Below are 25,223 nucleotides of genomic sequence, written 5' to 3' on the forward strand. Positions count from 1 at the left end.
TCGGGATATGGAGGGATGATACGTTTCAAGTATTCAAGTCAGAAGCAAAAAAATACTCTGACTGACAAAAGGGTCGAATTGTTACTTTCGTAAAACACACGTAGCTCTGAAAAAACTCTCACCATTCATTAATTTTCGGCCATGGAGATTTGGAGTTTAGGGGTGTTGGCCGGACTGTGTTCCGCCCGGATCAATTTGATACAAATGTTCATTGTTCAGACATATACTGCTTTAGCCTCAAAGTGTTCATGTTCAGGTAGGTGCTGCATTTAGCCTCAAAGTGTTCATGTTCAGGTAGGTGCTGCATTTAGCCTCAAAGTGTTCATGTTCAGGTAGGTGCTGCATTTAGCCTCAGAGTGTTCATGTTCAGGTAGGTGCTGCATGCCTCAGAGTGTTCATGTTCAGGTAGGTGCTGCATTTAGCCTCAGAGTGTTCATGTTCAGGTAGATGCTGCATTTAGCCTCAGAGTGTTCATGTTCTGGTAGGTGCTGCATTTAGTCACCTTATAGCGACAAGTAAGCTTCGTTGAGCCTTCCTCAACCGTCTGTATCGAAAGAATTCACGCAAAAAAAAAATGCTGGGAAAACAGCTTCATTGCGTTCAGGAACCGCGTCTTGTATTGTGCAACATGTGTAACCAATAGGTATTTTGTGTGTAGAAGTATAAATTATGGTAGAGATTTTACTCCCTCATAGCATGGAAACTAGTGCGAGTTACGCAATGGCGATAGGCAATTCATATTCAAGGTATCGACAGGAACTCAAATTTCTATTCCGAAATAAAAACACAAAAAAATTTCTAGAGAATCAGCCTAATAAATGAAGTTCTGCTGAACGATGAAAATATTGAGAACAAAAACGACTATAAGATGCAATGTTCAAACTTAAGATGGTAAAGCAGGTGAGATGATTTACTAAGTTGTGCAGTGGCCTATTTTGCCTGCCACATTGAACTGGTATTTGTAATAATGAGTGACTGTATAGGATCTCTACATGTAGCGCGAGCAAAAGGCATTTTAGATAGTTTCTCGTAACAGACAAAATATCTGAAATTTTGTTTTTACACAAATCTGAATTGATAATCCTGTTAAGCTGTGTTATATACGGTGCGATATTATTAGAGAGCACATTTGATAATCCTGTTAAGCTGTGTTATATCCGGTGCGATGTTATTAGAGAGCACATTTGATAATCGTGTTAAGCTGTGTTATATCCGGTGCGATATTATTAGAGAGCACATTTGATAATCCTGTTAACCTGTGTTATATCCGGTGCGATGTTATTAGAAAGCACATTTGATAATCCTGTTAAGCTGTGTTATATCCGGTGCGATGTTATTAGAGAGCACATTTGTTTAGGCAATCTCTGTTTATGTTTTATAGTTACATATTCATGATATTACCTCCAAGTATATCATATTACTCAGCTGTTAGTTCTAACTCCATTATGAAACCTTGTTCGACGAATTGTTTAACAAAAGTACGTAAGAAAAGGTAGTGAACAAATACACGGGACAATGAATTCTGAGACACTAATCGTGCATTGATCAATTAAAGGACTTTGTTAGTTTTTGTTACTTACATATATTGCTTATAAATAAATCACCAATCAATCACAACACTAGAAAGATAAGTACAGTTTAACCTTTTAAGTAAATGAAAACTTTCAAACAAGTGAAAAGTTAGAAACTTCCTAATTTATATTGTAACAAAACAATTGGTTTTTAAGTTTATACTTAAGGTAATTAAGCTAGAGTGTTAAAAATAATTATGGAAAGTGTGAGGAATAAAGCTACAAAAAGCACTTTATTATTTCGTGAAAATCACATGCATAAGTGCAGTAACATAATAATAGAGAAACTGTGATTTGATGTCATTTATCCAATCAGAACGATTGAGATCAATATATGTACCTATCTAGCTAATACGCTCTAAAAGTACAGGCAGCCACACTTTGCCTGTGGTATTCAGATAAACAAAAAAGTTTTCAAGAAAACGGATAAGACGGACTGTTAAGAATATGAACATTAAAGGTAAAACAAGTACACGAGCGAACACATAAAGTCTTCACTTACAATAACTGTGTTAGTTTAACTTACTAACCGGTTTCTGTATTTCATAAAATGACTTCTCATTGGCTGCTGGGATGAAGATGGAACTTTCCAACTTCGTCAGCATGGGACATGAACAACAAGAATTGTGATTCACTGCACATTCAAATTAGACAAGCGTTTCAACTGTATTATCCATAACCCAATGTTAATTATGCTACTGACTATTTCAAATAACAGGAGAAAACCTATAACTCGTGATAATTTGTACAAGTATCTGTGTCACCAGTTAAGATGGCCCTTCCTAAGAGTGTATACATTGCCAAAGTGAGGCACGAGCTTTAAAGATTAGCATCTGTTTATGACATTTTGACATCTGGCTAGAGACAATGTCATAACTACTTATCGAACATTTGCATGAAGATTAAAAGTCTTATGAATATACTTGAATAAATATATATATACACACATACAGACACTAGATAAATTAGCAATTATTTCATCAACGACATCTCCAGTAGTAGTAGTAGTAGTAACGCTCCTGTTATAGTTTCCCTCTAGGACTAAAATATTACATGACATGATTGTCAAAGTTAAAATTTTGGTTCGTCATCGATACTTCACGCATAAAACGTTTGGTAAGACTCCATGGTTCATTAAGAGCTGTAAGCAAGGCCCTGAAAACAGCACGTGATTTGGCATTGTTAGTAATTGAAGTAGTTGAAAACCGAAAATTACCAAAATTAATATGATGTCCTTTTTTTTGTGAAAAGGTTGTGAATCTTACCTCTAAAACAATAAGAATCACAATAGCATGTAGCGATTTTAATGGACGTGTAGCAACTCAAAAACATCTGATGAAAAGAGATAATCAAATCTAAAGTCTGAAATGGGTATTGGAACCATAAACAGTGGAATGAACAAAGTTGGAGACTTCTGCATTTTACAGATAAATTTACATTTTAATTTTTCACAACAGTCAATGACAGTTTATTCGACGGCAGCGAGAAGAATGATGTCATGATAAATGTACAGCATCTACGGTGAAGCATGATGGGATATCAGTACACATTTGGGGATGTATTTCAGCCAATGATGTTGCTTCTTTAACACGACTCATTGAGTGGGAACACGTCTTCTTGCAATGTAATGATTCCAAACATATAGCAATTGTAGTAAAAGTTTATCTTGGCCTGCATAGAATCTCGATGTGAGTGTTGTTTGTAGTTATGTAAAAACTAGGAAGGTCAAACGGCGACCTAAAGGCATTTTGAATAATATTCCCCAATAGTATGTAGATAAACTGTGTGAAAGCATGAAAACAAGGTGCAATACTCGCTTACAAAATACTGGTACAGATTCCTTTTCTTTGGCATTTTCCGTGATAATGTCTTGTATCATTTGTAAATCTACCATTGGGTTGTCATTATTCATTGTTTGAGATATCTGTACGCATATCGCTTTTGTGCTCCTGTAAGTATTTCTATTACCGTATATTTAAGGATTTAATAAAGTAACTAAGGTTTTTATTAATATTGGACCTTTGAAAGAAACCCTATTAAAATATTCTATGACGTTTAACACTTAATAAAATGTATTATGTCAACTATTATTCTTAGTATATAACAAAAGTAAGTTGAAACATTTCCATCTAAACACCAAAATGTATTCAGATAATGAAGTTATTTATAATATGTAGAACCTGATTTCCATTTGTACCACTTTTTTTTGTCGTTTACTGAAGCAGAAATATTGACATTCATAACTATTTCTCGACGATTACAAAATTTCGGAATCTTTATGAAGTTTAATGGCCTGATTTTGTCAAGAGTGCTGATTATAAGAACTTAAAGAGTGAATGTTAAGAGCTGTGTTTAACAGTATGCCAATTACATTATATCTGCTATATCCATTGCAGTCGAAGCCTTTCGCCCAATACCAGAGTTCATCAGTTCGGCTGGGATAAGACTGATGTAGTAGTTATTGAGACGATATTTGTATTATCAAGTTGCTCGAACAACAGCTGTTACATTTACTACTTTTAATTTTTGTGGATAGCTTTGAGTTAAACTAAAAACGGCTTAGAAACTACATACTTAGGATTCAATATCCGTAGAAGCAACCTTTGTGAGCAAAGTTTGAAAAGTAAGATAATAATTTCCTAGTTTACACAATGTTATTGGAAGAGATATAACTTTAGAATGACGAAATGTCTTCTGTCATAAAAACATACATGTTTTTTCTTAAGTCTAAACTGAAGTTATATATGAAATTAAAAAGTTTAAGCTTGGGTAGAGTAAAATCAAGCTATTTTGCAACATATTTTAAGATGGATTGCTAAACAAGATGAAAAAATAAGAAAGAATCTTGTATGATAGCATAACATGAAGGCCATTAAGGCCATATGCTGTTTTGTGTTTTAACTTTCGACAGCAGATAGCCCAAAGTGGCTTTGCTATAAGAAAAACACACACGCCATTTAACTTTCGAATGCTGTGATGTTCAAAGTTCTATAGAATGTTCACAAGAAGACTGGTGGAGAGCCAAAGTTCGTCTAGCAATACGCAGCGTTAGGTGACAGCGATCGTATCGAAGCCTTTCTTTATAAATATATTGTTTCCATAATAAATGTTTAAACCAAAAAAATATGATTTAAAACAACAAAAGTGGTTATATAACATATGCATATAACACGTATGCTGTCGATCGACAGCAGTATTGTACATCTGGACACAGATTTATTTGTTTCCTTAATATTAATCAATAAAGTAAGCTTCCCTTATGGTTGATAATAAATATTAATTATGTTACAGTAGCGGCATTTTAAATTAAGAAATGTAAATTTTTGCTTCAAATAAGCGATGAATATCAAGACCTGAGTAATCACCGTGATTTTTGAAAAGAACAGCTTTACTGATTGCCCATGTGCAGTTTGTATAAGGGCTATCTGCGCTAGCAGTCCCTAATTTAGCAGTGTAAGACTAGAGGGAAGGCAGCTACTCATCACCACCCACCGCTAACAGTTGGGGTACCTTTTTTATCAACGAATAGTGGGATTGATCGTCGCATTATAACACCCCCACAGCTGAAAAGACGAGTATGTTTAGTGTGGTCCATGTAAAGAGCAAGACCCGTTCGACCTTAAGATTTTGGTTAATGAATATAAAGAAAAAATATGCATTTTGCGTTGTTAGACTCAACCACTTATTTAAATAGAGCTTCGAAAGATGAAAATAAAAAAGGGAAAATAAAAAAATACTTTTTTTAGCATTTAATAGGGAAAATGTGAACACTATGAAATTAGCCTAAATACTAGCTGGTCAAAAGTTTAAGACCATATCAAAAAGAAATCCTAAACAGGATAGGAAATGCCCAACAAGAGGTCTCAATATTGAGTTGCACAGCTGTCATTGCGAATAACTGCAAACATTCGCTTTGGCATGGTCGATGTGAGCGTTTGCCAATGGCTGGCTGGAATGTTATTCCAAGTTGTGAAGATGGCTTCACGAAGATCATGCATTGTTTGGAATTGACGTCCATTTATATAGACTTTCCTTGCCATCCACCCCCAAAAAAAATTTCAATGGAGTTCAATTCGGGCGAATTCGCTGGATGGTCCAAAAGAATCACGTTATTCGCAATGAAAAAGTCCTTTGTCCTGCAGGCATTGTGGATTGAAGTGTTGTCCTGCTGACAGATCCAGTCATTTCCACACGAGCGAGGGCTTTCAGTCAATGAGGATGCTCTCTACAATATGCCAATGTAGCCAGCTGCTGTTTGACGCCCTGCATAACCTAAAGCTCCATTGTTCCTTGGAAGATGGAAGAACCCCAGATTAAGATGGAACCTCCTCTACTGTGTCGTGTAGAAAATGTCTCGGGTGAGATATCCTTATCGTGCCAGTAACGTTGGAAACCACCTGAACCATCCAGGTTAATTTTTTTCTCATCAGAGAACAAAACCTTCTTCCACTTTTCTACGTCCCATGTTGGGTACTTCTCAGCAAAGTTTAATCGAGCTGTTTTATGGTGTGGAAGGAGGCTTGACCTTTGAAGACGTTTACGGTTTTTAAAGCCTTTTTCTCGTAGATGCCGTCTTATTGTTCTTGAGCTGCATTCTGCGTACCTAAGGGCCTTATGATGGTTCGACGATCGGCTGGTGTCTTGCCGGACAACCTGTCGAATCCTTCTGATCAACGCCGGTAAAATTTTCTTGGGACAACAACTTGAAATTCTCGTTCCGTATCCCTCAGATTCTTTTAAGTAGTTTTACTACGCCCAATCTAACCAGCAATAACACTTTGAGAGAGACCTTGCTTTTGCAGCTCAACAATTATGCCAGGTTCAAACTCTGTCAACTTTTTAGTCTTTGTCATATTTTTACCCAATGTAACACAAGAGATGTCAGTGGGAGATGTTGACAACGCTAATGCTTGAACACAAATGACTAAATTTTACGTGTTTACCGATTAACGCTTCGTTTCAGTATGGTCTTAAACTTTTGACCAGCTAGTATTTAGGCTAATTTCATAGTGTTTACATTTTCCCTATTAAATGCTAGAAAAGTGTTTTATTTTTATGTTCCCTTTTCTTATTTTCATCTTTCGAAGCTATATTCAAATAAGTGGTTGATGCTGACAACGCAAAATTGCATATTTTTTATGTTTATTGGACTTAAGATTTTGGCCAGTAGTGTATATGTATGCGTTTGTGTATAGAAAATTAACATTCAAAGAGTCAAGCACAACAAAATCAAATGGAAGGACTGCGTTAAAATCAGTGAATCTAAACCTTCGATAAATGATATTTTAGCGAACAAAAATAAGACCAAACACAAATTAATTCAAAGACACCGCATATAGTAAAATGATCCACAGGTTACAGGCTATAATGTGAGATATAAAATGTACCTAGGGTTTTTGAGGTGACTGCGGAAATAGGACTCACATTATGGTGGGGATACATTGTCTACCAGTCTCGCATGAAGAAACTCATAAAAATAAATTCATAACAAAAATCGAAGTAATGAGAACGAGATATGGGTTGATACAGACGTGAAACGTTGTGGGCTAAAATACCCACTCTCGCTTTCCTAATTTATGTTTCTTTTATGACTTTTATTACGATTTTGTAGTATATTTTAAAGGATTTCTTCATGCGAGATTGGCGAACGGAGGATTAAGACTGATAGACGGTGTATCCCCAACGCAATATGGGTCCTACTTTTTAATTCACCTCTAACACCAAGGGTACATTTTTATTTTACACTATAACCTGTGTACTGGGGTTCCTTTTAATTTATTAGGAGTCCGTAGTTTAATTTTTGTTTGTGCTTGTTTTTGTTCTTTGGAATATGTGTGTGTGTGTACATACACATTTGTAAACTTTGCATTTATTCAGAATGGTCGTGACAACTTGCACTTGACTGATTACACAGATCTTCATCGTTAGCATATTATCTGTAAAACAAACATTTTGAAAGCACTCAGTAAAGAAATGTCAAATTTTATTTGATTTTATTTTGGTATGACAAAAACTTAAACTTCGGCAATGTAATCTAAATCTATTTTTATGTGGAAGTACAATAAATCTGTTGGTGTTTTGCATTTTGCCAGAAATATCCAAGCAAGTGCAATAATTTTTTAAGCTGTCAAAATAAAGATAAAACTTTCATAACTATATGCAGTAACACGTACAGTTATATTATGTAGATGTGGAATAAATCTCTGAATTTTTCCACAAGATGACAACATGAGGTTTTGTTAGAAAATTACTTTTTTTTTTTTGCTTTCCTTAATTTCAAGTGTGAATTAATGAACAGCTGCAACGTGGCTTTGATTATCTTGTGCTATTTATTTGAAAACAGCCAACTCTGAAGTTTCATTTCTAACAAAAATAACAAGAAGACAAGCCATCGATCTTGCATTATAGCAGCTGACTTCATGTATGAAAAATCCTCAGAAACAATTAATTTCAAGCATAGTCCGGACAGGCTAAGTATTTTGTTCGTGTTATCGAGGTTTTACAAGTCTGCAAGGAAAGTCTTGTTTCATTAGAGTAATTAGTTTCTGACGCTTTTAGCAATTAAACTTTGCTTCTTCCTGTCAACTTTCAGTCGAGATAAAAACATGGAGAGAATTTTACCAACCATTCATAATATGCTGGTTTCTCTATACTTTGAAATTTCCAGTTTTTGTTTTAACCTTATCATCAGAATTAGTTACTTTATGCATTTGTATAACAATGTATTTTGCTTCTGAGATAAGAACAACTTGTGACGTTAACGAGATGGTTTAGAAATTGTAACACTACAAATAAGTGTAGCATATCTTATGTGATTTAATACGTAAGTAATACAGTATGATGCAATATAATTACGATATGAACACTAAAAGTAGAGTCATCATAAATAATATATTTACGTCAATAAACCTACTTACGCAAACACACCATTCTTCCATTTAAGACTAAATTATAGGTGAGAAAAGTATAATGATATGTATATTGAATTAAAAGCTAAGTGTTGAAGTAAGTAAAAAAGATGGATCAATAACTTATTATTTTAATCAATCCTTTTATTTTCAATCGAACATTTAAGAACCATGTAATTGCACCTTACAGGATTACTATGATGAAATTCGCCAGACACAACTGAGAGAATTAGCGATTTTGAACAAGAACAGAAACCAAGATAGTGCACTCGATAATGCAGGGGCTGACCAACTATCGTCGCCATCTGGGGGGCAAGAAGCACTTACAACCCCAACGTCCAGACCGCCTTTGTCAGTTTATTCTCAAGGCTCATTGAACGGTAGAGATAGATTGATTGGCGGACCGAGTGTTTCTAGACATATGATTCTCCCTGGTGCTGGACTTCGTAGAAGGACACTCCCATTAAAACGGGTCATTCAACCTCATCATGAAGAATCATCACTCGTTCCCTCTGGCGAACCAGTACTAATTCAACAGAGGCGACCAGTGCTCCGAAGCCAAGCAAGTGGTCATTTTCATACAGCTCTTGCAAAACCTGTACTGCTCGAGGAAAATGGCTACGTAAGTTAAACATATTACCTGAAATTAATATGAAATACCTTTGCTGCTTATAACGTATTAAGTTTTAATGTTTAAAGCATTGGTGAAGACTGGAGTTTTATTGCACACGTTGCGAGAAATCACTCGGTGCTTCACATGTTAATTAAGCTATCGTGACATGTGTAACAAGTAACACACAGAAATAAATGCGGATAAGTCTATATTCACTACCACAAATTGTTTGTCGTGTTGCTATATGAAAATATGATAAACAGAAGTGCTGAAAAAACACTCGTATGAAAGAGGTAACTTCAGGTGGACTAGTTGCGTTATGTCAAAGTGTACTTTATGATTTCATTGTCGTCGGATAATTTTGCTTGTTTTTAAGATGGAGGAACGTCCGTATAGCAAATACAAAATAGGTTCGGCGCGAGTTGAATATTCTTTATTCATATATACACTTGAAGATTAGGTGGCGAATTAGAAAACAATTCATTTCAACATGGCTTCATTTTTATATATTTAAAAATAATATGTATATAAGGCGAAAGAAAATCAAGTCACAGAAAAAAAAAGTCAAAATTGTGACTAGGAAAAAAGCCACAGTAAAAAGATACATTTTATATAAATGTCATTAATAATTAAAGTAATGAAACAAAAAACTGTGTGTGATGACATCACACATACACCGTGTTGTTAATGTGTAGAAGTCATGTATCATCAATTAATAATTGATTTAAAATGTTTTTTTTTGTTTTATTACTTTAATTATCTATGGTATTTAAATAAAATGTGACTTTTTTTCCTGGATTCGAATATAATTGACGGGCACGAACAAATCAGCGTTTATGAGGAACTAAAGCTATTATTTGATATTTTGAACGTATTAAGTGAGTGATCACATTTCGTATTTTTCATGGCATTATTAGGTATATAAAAATTGGGTATCGTTTCTTACTGTTCTTTCAGTAAAAAGCTACGCAACAGGCTGGCTGCATTATGACCACGAGAGGAGGGAGGGAATTGTACCTTGCATTTTAGCGTTGTAACTCCATAAACTTAACGCTGAACCATTGGGGTGATGTGGTTATCAAACATAATTGTTGTGTTTCGTCAAATCCACAGTGACGTCAGTAGATGTGCTTAAATTGTTGTTTGAAACAAGCTGTATTACCTTCATTCATAAATTTGAGGTGCTAAATATGGCTAGATAGGAAGTACTTTTAACAACACTCGAAAATCAGATGGATACTCTTTACAATATATAATAATTTCTCAACTTATTGTTGTCATTCTAAGAGGTAGCAACCTCAATGTCAGAGTAACGAGTCAAATTTTAAGCTGTAGTTAGTTTTAAGAGGATTATCCCAGTTAATTAGAATACAAACGAGGGTTAAAAGTACACACATATCTTGTACACGAATGCTTTGGCATTCGTCAAAAATATCAGCGTTCATTGTTCATACAAATAAGCTAAAATAATTGTAAAAAAGTTCGAGCGTCACAAGTGTTTTGCGAACGGTTGAGATAATTGTGGATGTTCGAATACAACAATTAGTATTGTGAAAAGATAATCAGTAGCGCACTACACCTTTAATATCAAGACATTCAACTTTCAAGAGTCAACCAAAAATTGCGTTTGTTGTCAAGCGCAATGCTACAAAATATGGCTATCCGCGATATATCCACCATAACAATAGAAGCTCAATTTTTAGCAATGTAATCCTCTCAGACATCTGGAGTTGAAAATAGTTCAGTAAACATATTTTTTATTAAAAAATAAGTTAGAGAATTATTAAACACGTGATGTAAAAAACAAACGACATTGTAATAATAAACATTCAAGACCATTAATAAAGTACAAAATATTTAATAATTACGTTGTAACTAATCACTTTCAGTGTCACCAGTAATATAAAATAAAAGTTTAATATGAAAACCTGATATTGCACAGTGTACATCCATTGCAATGTCAACATAACACAGCATTAACAACACCAACAGAAGTACATTCAACATTCATTATTGCGATCAACAGTATTGTAGGAAGCGTCTATTGTCGAGGTCAAAGGTAATAGAGGAAATACAAAGTAGTGAAAACACACCACGCTTACTACTCAGAAGTAAATACAAAGTAGTGAAAAACACACCACGCTTGCTGCTTAGAAGTAAATACAAAGTAGTGAAAAACACACCACACTTACTACTTAAAAGTAAATACAAAGTAGTGAAAAACACACCACACTTACTACTTAAAAGTAAATACAAAGTAGTGAAAAACACACCACACTTACTACTTAAAAGTAAATACAAAGTAGTGAAAAACACACCACACTTACTACTTAAAAGTAAATACAAAGTAGTGAAAAACACACTGCACTTACTACTTAGAAGTAAATACAAAGTAGTGATAAACACACCACACTTACTACTTAGAAGTAAATACAAAGTAGTGATAAACACACCACACTTACTACTTAGAAGTAAATACAAAGTAGTGATAAACACACCACACTTACTACTTAGAAGAAATAAAAATATTCTGTTTCGTTGCCACCAATTTAATTTGGGAACTCTTCCAAATTTCAGGCCTACTATGAAGAATTTTACAACGGGGCCATAGATGACGGAGTAGACGAAGGTTACATGTCAACTAGGTCAGTCAGTTACTTTAATCTTTGTATGAAACTGGAACGAAGTACCTGTTGCAGTTATGAATTATGAAAAATAACAATACATCTTAAAATATAATTGATTTTAGACTATTCTTTTATGCTACATTATACATTTTTTCAGATTATTTTTTTAATGACATGTGCATCTTTTTCCTCCTTCTGGCTGAAGCAGCCAAATTATAATACTATACATTTAACGCCCTCTATCTTTATCTAAGCATCGTGAGCTGCGTGGAACGAATTTATATATTTTTTCTTCTTTTCTGGTGTTAATATTTTTGCTAGAAGTGAAGTTGGAAAGCACGGGAATCAGCTCTGATTATGAATACGCTATCAGATCTCGTGGGAAATTTTCAAGTTTCGTTGCTACTGACGTATGTCTCAGAATGCCAGATTATATAAATCTAGTCGACAAAAATTTCTATGTGAAACTTACTCAACATATCAGCGAGTTTTTTTTTTTTTTCAGATTTGTAAAGATTTAGAATCTGTAAAAGTTTGCTCATGTTTTTAGAGTACCAAGAGAAAAAATATTTAAAAAATAATTTATTCGCTTATTAACACTCCATTGTATTCTTGTAACGAGATTGTAATTAAGTGTATGGATATGTTTTATATTTCTATGGGCAGCAAGGGACACTATGATATACGTGAAGAAGACGTGTATAACAATGGTTACCACGAAGGTATGTTTACTAACTTTCGTGCAAATAAAAAATAAAAATAATTTTTAGAAATATTATTATTAGTAAGGTGTAACTCGTGCAGCTTCGAGTTTTAATATGTGACGTTACGTGTATAAGTAATATACAGCAATTAAACTAATAGTATGTTACTTCCAATTGTAAGTAACGATACACATTAGGTAGTAATGTGCAGCTTCATGGATTAACGTAATGTAGCGCTATGTAGTTCCATATTTTAAGATCGTGAATTATTGTGTATTACAATGTTTTAATCAGAATTATCACGTACTTTCCTTTAAATGTATTTGTCAATAAAATGAACTATATATAATTCGATATTTCAGTATGGTGCACTATTATAGTGCTATGTTTTGTCGTACGTGTAGTTTTAGGTGTTAGTACGACTTATTACTGACTCGTGATATGCGCCATTAACCTGTAATGACTTACAATTCTTTATAAAGATAACATGTATCTCTGTGTAATTTCCTATGCCAGTGACACACGTAATGATGTCTTCAATATGTAATTGTAATGGTGTTCTCACGTGTTAATAAGATGCGATTTTGTTTAGCTTCATGTAATCCTGTGTACTTCTACGTGGCACACATTATCATATAGTCTTATTCAGTCCCATAAACTATCAAAGTGTCCAAATCGATATTATGTTAACATGTACTCCTGCCTACACGTGTTGCTTTGGTATTTGATCCTGTTTTGTTGCGTATGACATTAATACAGTATGTAGTCCTGTTTATTTTCATGTTGTATCAACAATTATGCTTGCGCAGTATCAAAGAGCGTATGTCTTTACAATATTCTCCTTTCAATAGTCCAACTAGTTAGTAACTGTTGAAGATTGATTTATTACATTATTTTTCACATAAGATTTGTTATCTTACTACGAATATTTATAAAATTCTTACACTCCACTGCAAAGTTCAAAGGTTCTCTCGTGTTTCACGAGAAACAAATCCATCATCAAAACTCCCCCGATTATTTCCATTACTATCCAAGAATCTCTTGGGTGTACCATAACCAATAACACACCTTTTTAGGGCACCCGGGTGTGGTATTTGAACGCGCGTGTCTCACTTCATCCCGCTAACTTATAAGTGGGATAAGGAACACGGTTTCAAACTGGCCCCTCTCAAGATCCAGGGGAAGAGGCAAGAGCACAAGTTTTAATACTATGTTCAGGTGTTTAACTTAGTTCTAGATTCCATCATGTATGGTTGGCGTTCTGGGCGTATTTTATCCTTTCTTCCTTGGTAGGAGGACTAAGTCATCTAGAGAAAGATACATCTAGGCTGTAGCGAGTCTGCCTGTTAACCGACTTTGGTCTTGTAAAACTGGTAGCGGTACGCTGAGAAACAAATTTTCGTACAACATGAATTAGTACATAGAAACATTCAGTGTGTTTCACAATCGATAAAATTATTTAGATATTTATCTGTAGGTCATGTTTCTGCATAGTACTGAATTGCATGTTTATTTTTTTATTTTTAAAAATCTATAATGGTGTAGATTTTATATGAAGTCTACAATTACCGCTATTTTATTTTGTAGTATGTATTTGGTAGGACTTCAGTGTATTAGCTCACTGTACCTATTTTGAATATTGTTTTATTTTCTTCATCTCAAAAGCTAAAGCATCATATTATTTGTGTGGGTTTTAGAATGGACATTACCTTCAATTAGACGAAACCCGACGATAACCCATCGGTCTGTGAGTCGAAGCAACTACCGTGACCATCCTTATCCTCCAGTGGGTCTTCCTCACTACTAGACGTCATGCTGGTCAGCCGAGGAAGAAACACCTACAGATATACTCTGTGTAGGTGGTCAATATTCAAGGCGTGTGGACTGTTCCAACTTAAATGTATTGGATAAAGAGAAGATAGAACACATCTTAACATGTATTGCCATTGATTCTCTTACCTTGCAGAATGACATCGGCAATGGCTTTAAAATTCCGTTTCATCTGCTGCTCAATGTCATCACACTTTCTATTTTATTAGTTCGCTTAAAAACTCTAACGTCAAAATACTTGAGGTTATAAAGAATACGTCAAAGACATTAAAAATCAACTTGATTTCTTGTTCTTGATTTTCAAACGAAAAGTTGTTCTTCAATTTTCTTAATATTTCATACAGAACGATTTAACAGGATATTTTTTTACATTTAGTGCTTCAAACAAAACTGACCAATCTGTTTTTTTTTACTAACTCCTTTAGAAACGGTTAATCAATCATATTACTGTATCCGATCTTAAAGACAAAAATCGACCAATAAGATATTCTAAGAACTTGTTTTATCTAAACTAATAAGCTAAAAGACATACGGCCTGTCCTCTTACGATCAGCTATAAAAAAGACCTGATGCTGTTATAACTTTTAGAAAGTGACCGATGTAATGTTAGGTATTCATTTGTATAGGTAATATTTCATCTTTGTGAATAGTTTCAAAGGAAAAAAATGACCAATTCCAAAGCTTAGAGAAAGACGTATTGGACTGTAATTAAAAGCTTAAAAAATATAGAATACTTTATAGAATACATAATTATTTGTACTTTTAGTTTTCATTCACTTAAAAAGAATTATATAAATGGGTATATTTTATGTTATGCTTATTACTTCATCCTGAGTGGATGAAGGTTTACACACAGCTGTTCAACAATGTTCAGTTTTTACGCAGACGTATGTAGACTCCTCGAACGACGAACTGTGTCTTTACCGAATAGCCGATTTAAACCATTAAAGACACGAATATTGTGTATGGTTCTGTAGGAACTTTGCGTATCATTTCTTTATAGAGTCAAAAAAACTCGGACAGTGTTCGAAAGTACCACTCATTGACATGTAATATTAGTTTTACCCTGTTGCTACAGAGACTAGGTTGGGTATTTGTGCAAGAGAAGGTTTTTATTTTATTTTAGCTGAATGGTATATTTGAATCAGCTTCATAAAGCTTGCTGTATAAAACACTAGTAAATCTTTTTATCAACTTTAAAGACTCTTAAATTCCTCAATGTATTCCTAAGGCTCACATGTATCTTTTAGTATTCTATGGCTACGTAGTTGCATAGGTTAAATAAAACATGAATAACAAATATAACACACCTACTCATGAACATCTGAATATTTTTCATTTAACGAAACATTAGAGGTGACATTAAGTTTAGCGTTTTCTTTCTTATGTTTTGCATGCAATTAACATATATATTGATTAATAGACTGAGAAACGTTTAAAAGTTGACCGAAACGTTTACAGTGGTTCAAATGAGCAGACGTAGAAAATAAATATTTTCTCGTGTTTGAGATGAAAGATATAATCTAGTGATGAGTGTCTAACATACTACCAGAGCGTCATTTCGAGTCGATCCAGGAATTGTTCCGTTGTCGTGTAGAATACGTAATTTTACGCTTTTATTTGAAAACACTTGAATTACCTATCTAAACTGTTTCACGATGAACTGTGTGAAGTATGGTGGAGATAAAGTGGTAGTTCCGAGCACTCTTGAGTCTTATGAAATTTTAAAACTCTTAGTTCCAGTCTTATATAGAAAGCACTTTTAAAGCACAAACTTGTATGTTGTGGGAAAATATAGCTATGTAGATAGGCTCCAAAGATGTGTAGGTATGTTATATGTGCTGTAAAAACAGAATTATATTAGTTTTTGTTGAGAGAATATATTAGCTATAGTAATTGTATTGGTGTGCTTTACATGTTTGTCATCACATGTGTATGGAAAGAGATCCATTTTTACTAAACTTTCAATTTTTAGATGATGTGTATCCAATGCTGTGTACGTTGATATTTTTTGCTGTTTAAAACAAACAAAATAAAACATTTTTAAATACCAACCTAAACGAAGACTAATATGACTCTTTTAAATTTTCAGTTACTTTTAAATAATCCACTAGGTATAAACAGAGTCCTTGCTAACCATTAAAATATAGAAAAAAGGTGTGAGAGTAGACAAAATGATTGTTTATGATTACAGTACTTAGATATATTGTAGTCAAACACAAGTCTCTGAGATTAATAAATCAATTGTCGCTTCTTCGCTAAATTAACCAAGAAACTTGTGAAATACACCTTCTTCCTTTGTATTTCGTAAAGTAGATATAAATTATTCGAAACTTAAACTAAAATTAAACTGAGAAGAAAAGTACTAAAACTCCAACATTAATAACTAATAATATATCATTGTTCTAAACTAATATTAACGTGATTTACTAAGATGGCCAAAAAGTTGTATCTACTATATATGTGCCTCCAAAACACAATTTAATGGCTGTAAGTAGGATATCATTTGTCCATATGGTTATTGTAAGTAAAGTAATTATCTTCTAGAAATCAGTTATGTTACATTAATACATTTCGAAATCCATTTTTAAAAAGCCAAGTTGTATTTTGGCTGTAATGTAATTATTTGACGAGTATTTCTGACAGATACAGGTGTATAATAATAACCAGGTGTTACTCAATCTAACTAGTTTTCGCTGTTCGAATTGACATTTTAAAGCGAAACCAACAGTGAACATTTTGATTGGATTTCAAATTCAACAGGGTTTCTAAGTCTTGTAGGGGCTTTCTCTACGACTCCAAACAACTCGGAAGAAAAAGTACATCAGGTAAATCATCCAAACTAAAGTTTAGAAGTTGTTTTTGTAAAGAGAATCATTTGTATTTTTAAATACAAATAAATTTACACAACATGATAATAAATTTCCATACAGCAACTAATGAGGTTATGATGTGTAGTTGTAACTTTTTTCCAGTTTTTCGGAAATCTTCTTAATAGAATTATGTAGATATATAATTAGAATTCTATATAAGTAATTTTCGTTCGCAATAGCCTTGCTAGCTAAAGATGGTAAAACAAAAAATTATGCACATGCAAGCTTCTGTTAGTGCTCAAATGAATAGTAACCGTCAGGGTATGATTATCCCTTATTTTGAGATCATATCTATAAAATTACAATAAACAAATGCTATTACATGGAAATTTATTTTCTATTTAAACCGTCACTTATATAAAACATTAAAATTATCCTTAATTTTCGGGTCTTAACATTGGTATACTTAATAATATTAAAAGAAAATACAATTTTATTTCAAGAGTAATCTGCATTCGTTGAGACAGAGTTCATATGGATTAGAATAAAAGTTGAGACAAAATTTGGAAGTTTCATATAGCACTTACTAACCCCGTACATTCTTCGTTGACTCGATGTGAAAAGATTGTAAAAACTTAACTAAACATAATTTTAAATATTCGATGTGAACTAAGTTTTCACAGGATTCATTTATTTAACGTTAAATACCTTCCGTACTCACTCTTCATTCTTTAATAATTATAAAATTATTTTTTCTTTGCCGTCAGCCATAAGGCTGCACTACGAGCTATCTTTGCTGTGTCAATCACGGTAATCTAAATTTGATTTTTAGCATCATAAGTCTTTAGACTTACCACTGAGCTACAAGAGGGCTATAAAATTATAAATATAAGGTATATCAAAATTACATTTTACTATATTTGTTTCTTTTTGGTACATGTAGTTATGAACTAGCATTAAGATAATTATTTTATTGAAACTGACAAAGATCTATATAAACTACTCGCTTGTGTTTGTCTATTTGGAGGTTTTCTCGTATATTTCTCGATCAAATGCTACAAATCTCATATCGATAGAAAGGAATTTATTCGAGAAGTCCGGATTGCATATTGGCTTTTCGATTCAGAATCATCTTACCTGTTTTTTGCTTAGTCAAACTTTTCAATGCAACGAGTATAGTACACGATGGCACAATTTTGTTGTCATCACGTGACGGTTAGCTTGGTTGTTGTTTTTTTCTATTTGCAAAGTATTTCATACAAACAGAAATGAATCCGCTCATAATTTATTAAAATAATAATACTATTCTAAACGTAATTTCTATGGGTTTTCTCGACTTATTTAGGTCTAAATACGCATGCACAGTTCGTTTAAAACTTTATGCTCATCACTTTGTGAATATGAATTCAGAGGTTTCTGCATAATCAGCTAGGTTTGGCTTCATTAAAACTTTACATTTGTTTTATTTTGCGATAACTTAGCTCAGATACGTTTCACAAACTGTTATACACACCTTTAGCTACTTCTTTCTTTACTACGGGTTTTATTTTTCATTTTTGTGAGTTTCTTAATTTCAATCCGTAAAACAGTCATACACTGAAAGCTCATAACTGTTTCGTACTCTGCACACTATTATAACTACCATTACTCTACATCATTGTTTACTTTCTGCGTATTTTTATTAAATGAAGTCACGTACTCGAGTTTGTATTTCTGATCGTGTAATTGTGTTTTTTTTCAAATAGATCCAAGGCTTGTCGATCTAACACATTACGTCTGCAAGAAAACGTATATTAAATGGCGTGCGTGGAAATGATAGAATTAGGAAAATTCAAGCGAGTTGAATTAAAACTACCGCAAATGTTTTGTGGGTCACGCATAGTTTACAAATATTTATTATAAATCAAATCAAGTAGGGTTTGCAAGTGCGAGAGATGACTGTACAGAAAATGGCAATGTTAGGCCTAACTTCGTGAATTTAATTTTGTGAAACTTTATTATTCAGAGCAGTAAAATAACAATAATAGGCTTAACTTGATTGAATTTGTGTATGTAAAAATATAAATATTCAGAATTCTATAATTAGATTGATAGGTCCAGCTTAGAGAATCAACAATACGTACAATAGTCTCAATATATTAACAAAGTAATTTATTTTTAATACAGTAAATAATCCAATAACAACTCAACTAAAAATATTCTTAAAGCCTCATCATAGACATGAAAGCGGCATCTATTTTTAAAACATGGTATTTAAAAATATACGTAATGCTTTCCTGACTCATTTTCATCGAAACAAGGGGTTATAAACGCAAGATTTTAGTAAATACAAACGTTGTACGATCAAAGAAAAAAAGAAAATTGGAGAAATGTTGTCTAAATAACAAAAAATAATATATGTTACCATTAATAAAGAAAACAAGTACAAGTTAACGTAACCCAAAATTTATTTTACTGATGAGGGACACAGATAGCCTATTGTGTAGCTTTGTGTTTAATTAAAAAAAAAACCAAAACTGATGAGGGTTCGAGCCGGCGAAAACGTTAACTCTATCATCTGTAAGTAAATAGTCGATATTCACATACTTAAATTAACAATTCTTTTAGACACAGTTCAATTTTCTGTATCGGTTTTTTAACAAGAGAGCTAGAAAAAATGTTTAGGATTTTGGTACCCTCTTGATGAATATTTATTTTGTAAATCTGAGTAAGTTACGAAACTGGCAACATAGAATAGGAGTCATCAGTTGTATAACAAACTGTAGTTTTTAGAATTAGATACTAAGCCGTTTTTCGTTCGAATCATATAATTTCAAGATAAAAATATTTAATTGTTTTAAGAAATATCCTCTTTTATCACACTTATCTTATATGTCTGTGATGTTTTACAGGATTCTGTATGAAAAGCTGTACAAATGATCAAATGAAACTTTATGGTCCAACAATGCAACACTAAAGAAATGTAGGTAGAGATTTCTTTTCCTGTTTTCTGATGTAATTTGATTATCTTATAAACCACAATTAATTTTTTAAATGGATTTTGTATGATATGTATTACTAAAATAATGTTTCAAATGTAGCTTCATGTTCAAAGTAGGTCACAGGTTTAATATAATGAAGTAAAACTGCAGAATAAATGAAACATATTTGTTTTATATAACGATATGTCTGTAATATATAGTTGGTTAAAACTTACTTCACTATGTATGTATTAAGTTGAGGAATAATTCGTGAGCGTTTTTAAATAATTTCATTCAAGCATTACATGCAAGACTATACAATACTTCAATGCATGAACACATTACACCCAAAACATTTATTATGATACTTTATTTCATGTAATACCTATGTATATAGTATGCATTGTTGTAAACGAAATTGCAAGAAATTAAATGCGAAAAGCAGATGGTGTCGAAAATGCTCGATTTTGTCCACTTGACATTCCATTTAACGAGCTGAAAATGAAACCAAAAATTAAAGACATATGAAAATCAAACACACCATCTATTAGAGCAAAAAATTATCTACCAAATGACATGAAATATTTTGCGAAAGCGTTTCATTTATGAATATATTTTTTTTAAATTGAAAAAAACGCTCACGAATTATTCCTCAACCCAATATATTAAGAGAGAGAGAGAGTTAAAGTGCCCAGTATGACCAAGTGGTTAGGGTGTTCGACTCATAATGCGAAGGTCGTGGATTCGATTCGAATCCCCGTCACATCAAACGTGCTTGCCCTTTCAACGGTGAGGGTGTTATAAAGTGAAGATCAATTCCACCATTCTTTGGCAAAAGAGTAGCTTAAGAGTTAGCAGTGTATGGTGAGGACAAAAATATATATGTAAAAACGTAGAAGGTCGAAACGTTGTTCGCACCTCTACATAAAATTTTCTCAACCCATACCAGCCGTTTTTACATATATATATTTTTCTCTACAAATGGGTTTCCTCGTCATCACGCATGGTGATGACAAGTTGTCTTCCCTCTAATCTTACACTGCTAAATTAAGGACGACTAGCACAGATAGCCTTCGTGTAGCTTAACGCGAAATTCAAAAACAAGCAAATATTTATAGTGATTGTTTCTTAAAGAAAGAATTTCAGACTAGCTATTAAACTTTTCAAAATTACAATTTTTTTGTAAACTAACGTGTTTATGAATATATTTATATCGATGTTATGAAAGTATAAAATAGAACAAATTATTTAATAAATAATATATGGTCTGATGGTTAAGGTGCTCATCTTTCTACCTGGGGGTCGAGGATTTGAATCCATGTCATCGAACGTGCTCGCCATTTTAGCCGTGGGAACGTTATAATGTGACGTTCAATCCCATTATTTGTTGGTAAAAGAGTAGCACAAGAGTTGGCAATGGGTGGTGATGGCTAGCTGCCTTACCTTTGGTTTATTATTCCTAAATTAGGAACAACTAGCACAGAAATCCTTTTGTAGCTTTGCGAGATATTCAAACCAAACTAGTAATATCAATCAATTATAAAATTAGTGCCCTTCAAATATAATACGGTAAACTACTTTAAAGTTTACCAACCTGTGCATGAAACTTATCAACAGGAACCGTGATATATTTATTAAATGTTGTCACTATTAAAATTTTAAAATTGTATATGCCTGCATTCTATTCCTCTCACTTGCAAGCAAAAAAATAATCTTAAATAATTGACTTCTCTTTGTACCGTAGTTTTTGAAAAATTAAAAATTCAGGGAATGTCAGTTCTGTTAATGTTTATTGTTCGTGTTACTTGGAAGGGCTCAACCGTCTCTAATGACGTTTTACCTTTTCGTTGAAGTCACTATCCTTAATTACACTGAATATTTCTTGCTAAATTGATAAATTTTCCGGCAGTTACTGCGCTTTTACAGTGAGCTGTTATTCTAGATGGCTTAGTCAAAAAATAATTTATTCTTAGTACACGCACAAAGTAATGTACTGATGTATAATGCAAATACTAGTTGTTCAGCATAATACAAGCACGCAAAACAAAAGTATAATTGCGAACATACGATTTGTTAGAAAATAATGGAAACCAGTGACTATATATTTTGGAATTACAGATCACACGTCTCCTGAAATAAAATATTTGAGAGTGTAATATTTTCTATCAATGTTGAAACAAATATGATCACTCAGTATTTTGGGACTTGATAACCTGGCAAATAACAGTTCGGAATATTTTTTGGAAAATAAAAAAGACAAGAAGAACATTATATTATCGAGTACTTTCCACAATCCCATCTTTATTTGTTTTTTTACTTGGTTTTTGAAACATTAGAAAGAAAAACCTTTTTGACAAATGATGCATTTAAAACATTACAAGAAGGGAAAAAGAAATATTGTATTCTGTGCTGTTGTGTGAGCAGAGAACCTTGTGAAATTATTCTCAGAACATTATTTGATTGATGATATATTAAGAAGAAACTTCCCGGATTCTGAGAGATGTACAAAGTTATGATATTCCAAACTGTGCATCACCTTGGTACTAGTTTAAAAAATACCGCAATAACTCGATATAGACTGCTGCTTCACTTATGGCAACTATTCAAATGGGAGGTCATCAATGAATCCTCAGGAGTAAATTGCAGGCTGAAAGAAGACAACTTCAGAAATTACTCTTGAAGAAAAGCAGCAATTGGATGACATTTGATTTAAAAAACTTAATTCACAGAATGATTGAATGGAAGGATATTTTTGTTGTCTGCTTAAAAATTATTTTCTCAAAATTTAACGCATTTTTAAAAACGTTTTGATTTGTTTGTTTGAATACAAAACTACACAATAGACTATCTGTATTTTGCCCATAACGGGTATCGAAACTCGGTTTCTAGAGTCTTATTCCGTAGACGTATCGCTGTTTAAAAGGAATGGCACCATAAAAATCCTAAAACTAAGTTGTCATTTTCTTTTTTTAAAAAATACAGAGAAAAAATAACATTAACTTTGAAAAGTATCTTCAAACTCATGTGTGCCTAATATAAGTACAGAATGAATAAAACTTATAGCCAAACATATACTTCAAAAAAGAATATTCTGAAGTGAAATGTTTCAGCTAACAATATTAAACAGGGTAGTAAAACATACATCCATACATATTAAATACACCTAGAAAATCCTGAGTTGCTGCTGTTTCGAAATAAGCACATACCGCTGAGCTACTGGGAATTAAATCCTAACCTGTAATAGTGCATGTTAATAATGAATTACATCATAGTTCGTGAAATCTTCACAGGAAATGCTAATGCATTTTATTAAAGTTTATATTATTAGAGTTATACAATATTGTCAAAAAAGTAAACACTTTCAGATAATGATATAATAAGGAAATTCAACGTTGCTTTCCAAGAGAGCAAACATATTAAACTGAATAAAACGTAATTTATAAAGTTAAGACTAGTTTAAGATACTTAACATTCAAACAAATGATATTTTCAGTTAGTTTCTTTAGACACAGAATTCTGAATTTAAGTTAAATATTTCACCCAAGCCAAATGCTGTATATTTATATCATGAGTAGCTTATTATCAGCTGTACTTTTTAATAAAATTAAATTTCGATTTAGGAAACTTAAGGAATGAATATTGATGTATAACGTACAAATGTCCAGAATAAGTTGACTGACTTATCGTGTGGATCCAAAGTGTAATAGTTAGATATCTATATAGACTGGCCTTCATTATTTAACGATAATACCTTTATATAGATACCAAAATACATGTAATTCTTTCTGCATTTTTCTTTTAGGTTCAAAAAAAGTAAAAGAAAAAGAGAAACGGAAGCCACATCTCTTTTACTCGAAAATGAATATTTTGTTGTAATATAAAGGGACATCTTCCTTATTAACTTGCTTCTCCTAATACTTGAAATTAGAAGGATTTCAATAAATCGTTCTATATCAAAAACAAACAACAACAAAATCCTTAAAGAATTTTCTTAAAATCAAAAACTTCAAAACCAAAGCAAAAACACTGTTTGTAAATGGAACGATTTTTTAAAATAATCAAATAATAAGCTTTATCTATTCACTTATTCACCTTTTATAAAACAATAACAAGTCCAATGATACTGAGGAAACGAAAGTTTTGATTGTTTCTTTCAACTAAAACACTTATTTAGTAATATTGTTTTCAGATAAAGTATGTGTACCTATTTGCATATCACTGCTTTCAATATTTGTAGTTTATTTGAAAGTATTAGTCTTGCCTAAAGTATATTAAGAAACAATATAAACAGTACTTTTAATGAGACTAAAAGAAGAAATGTTAAATATTAGGTAATGATTACTTTGACAGAAAGAGAGATTATCAAAACATGTATCTAGTCCATTAAATTATTAATAATACAGTTAGTCTAACGTGTACGTATTGTTCGTGAAAGCATTGTGAAGAGATTGAAAAATACAAACAAAAATTTAAAGGTATTTTGTTATGAATGAAAGAATTGCAGAATATCTGTGTGTGAAAGTAAAAACCACATAGCATTATAAATATCGTTTTCTATCAAACACTTTCCAGTTCGTGAATGACAAGTAAATCCAAGTAAAGGGAATAAAAATATTGAAAGGACTAAAGTGCTTTAAGAACTCTTATGTTCTAAGCCTTTTCTACCACTCATTGTGCATGGCCGTTAACGAACTATAAAACACTGATAGAAAGGGCTTTAAAACGTATCACATAATAAAGACATCGATAAACCATAATACTTGCAGCTCAGCCTATTCTTTAAAAATGTCTCACTTAAACAACCTATTTTCAGGATTAATGTAAGACATATGAGAAAATAAGAAACCTTAACATTAAGAACATATTTTTTTCTATTCACAACAAATAGTTTTTCATTATTTCCTGCAACAAATTATTAACATCATACCTGATAAATTATTTAGCCTTCTAAATGCATATAACAAAGATTTAGTCATTACAAGTAAAATTTGCAACATTGCTCTTCATTGTTCATTAACAGTTTTAAAGTTAACATTACTCTTCATTGTTCATTAACAGTTTTATTGTTAACATTGCTCTTCATTGTTCATTAACAGTTTTATTGTTAACATTGCTCTCCATGGTTCATTAACAGTTTTACTGTTAACATTGCTCTTCATGGTTCATTAACAGTTTTAACGTTCTTCAATTTCTGAAT

At 32.5% G+C, this 25,223-nt stretch overlaps 1 protein-coding gene and 1 long non-coding RNA gene across 8 annotated transcripts in view; one reads left to right on the forward strand and one right to left on the reverse strand.

Annotated features, from left to right (window-relative positions):
- LOC143255762 (uncharacterized) overlaps window positions 1-11,689 on the reverse strand; it is a 33,154-nt gene extending 21,465 nt beyond the window's left edge. Inside the window, exon 1 of the long non-coding RNA XR_013030819.1 lies at window positions 11,600-11,689. This is a non-coding gene — a long non-coding RNA (uncharacterized LOC143255762). The remainder of the gene's footprint in view (window positions 1-11,599) is intronic.
- LOC143255760 (KH domain-containing, RNA-binding, signal transduction-associated protein 2-like) overlaps window positions 1-24,426 on the forward strand; it is a 140,775-nt gene extending 116,349 nt beyond the window's left edge. For 2 of the 7 annotated variants that reach the window (XR_013030814.1, XR_013030818.1), the window contains exons 5-10: window positions 8,670-9,101; window positions 11,670-11,737; window positions 12,386-12,441; window positions 14,121-14,278; window positions 19,958-20,028; window positions 23,829-24,426. Coding sequence is in view for 2 of the 7 variants with exons in the window: in XM_076511938.1 (XP_076368053.1) it covers window positions 8,670-9,101; window positions 11,670-11,737; window positions 12,386-12,441; window positions 14,121-14,230 (666 nt within the window). In the remaining 5 variants the exon portion in view is untranslated. Of the gene's footprint in view, window positions 1-8,669; window positions 9,102-11,669; window positions 11,738-12,385; window positions 12,442-14,120; window positions 16,314-17,016; window positions 17,082-19,957; window positions 20,033-23,828 lie in introns of those variants that run through there. The other 5 variants (XM_076511938.1, XM_076511939.1, XR_013030817.1 and 2 more) reach the window with 4 other exon arrangements.
- Window positions 24,427-25,223: the final 797 nt, after the last annotated feature.

Source organism: Tachypleus tridentatus, chromosome 7 (assembly GCF_004210375.1).
Source record: "Tachypleus tridentatus isolate NWPU-2018 chromosome 7, ASM421037v1, whole genome shotgun sequence".
NCBI classification, from domain to species: Eukaryota; Metazoa; Arthropoda; class Merostomata; order Xiphosura; family Limulidae; genus Tachypleus; species Tachypleus tridentatus.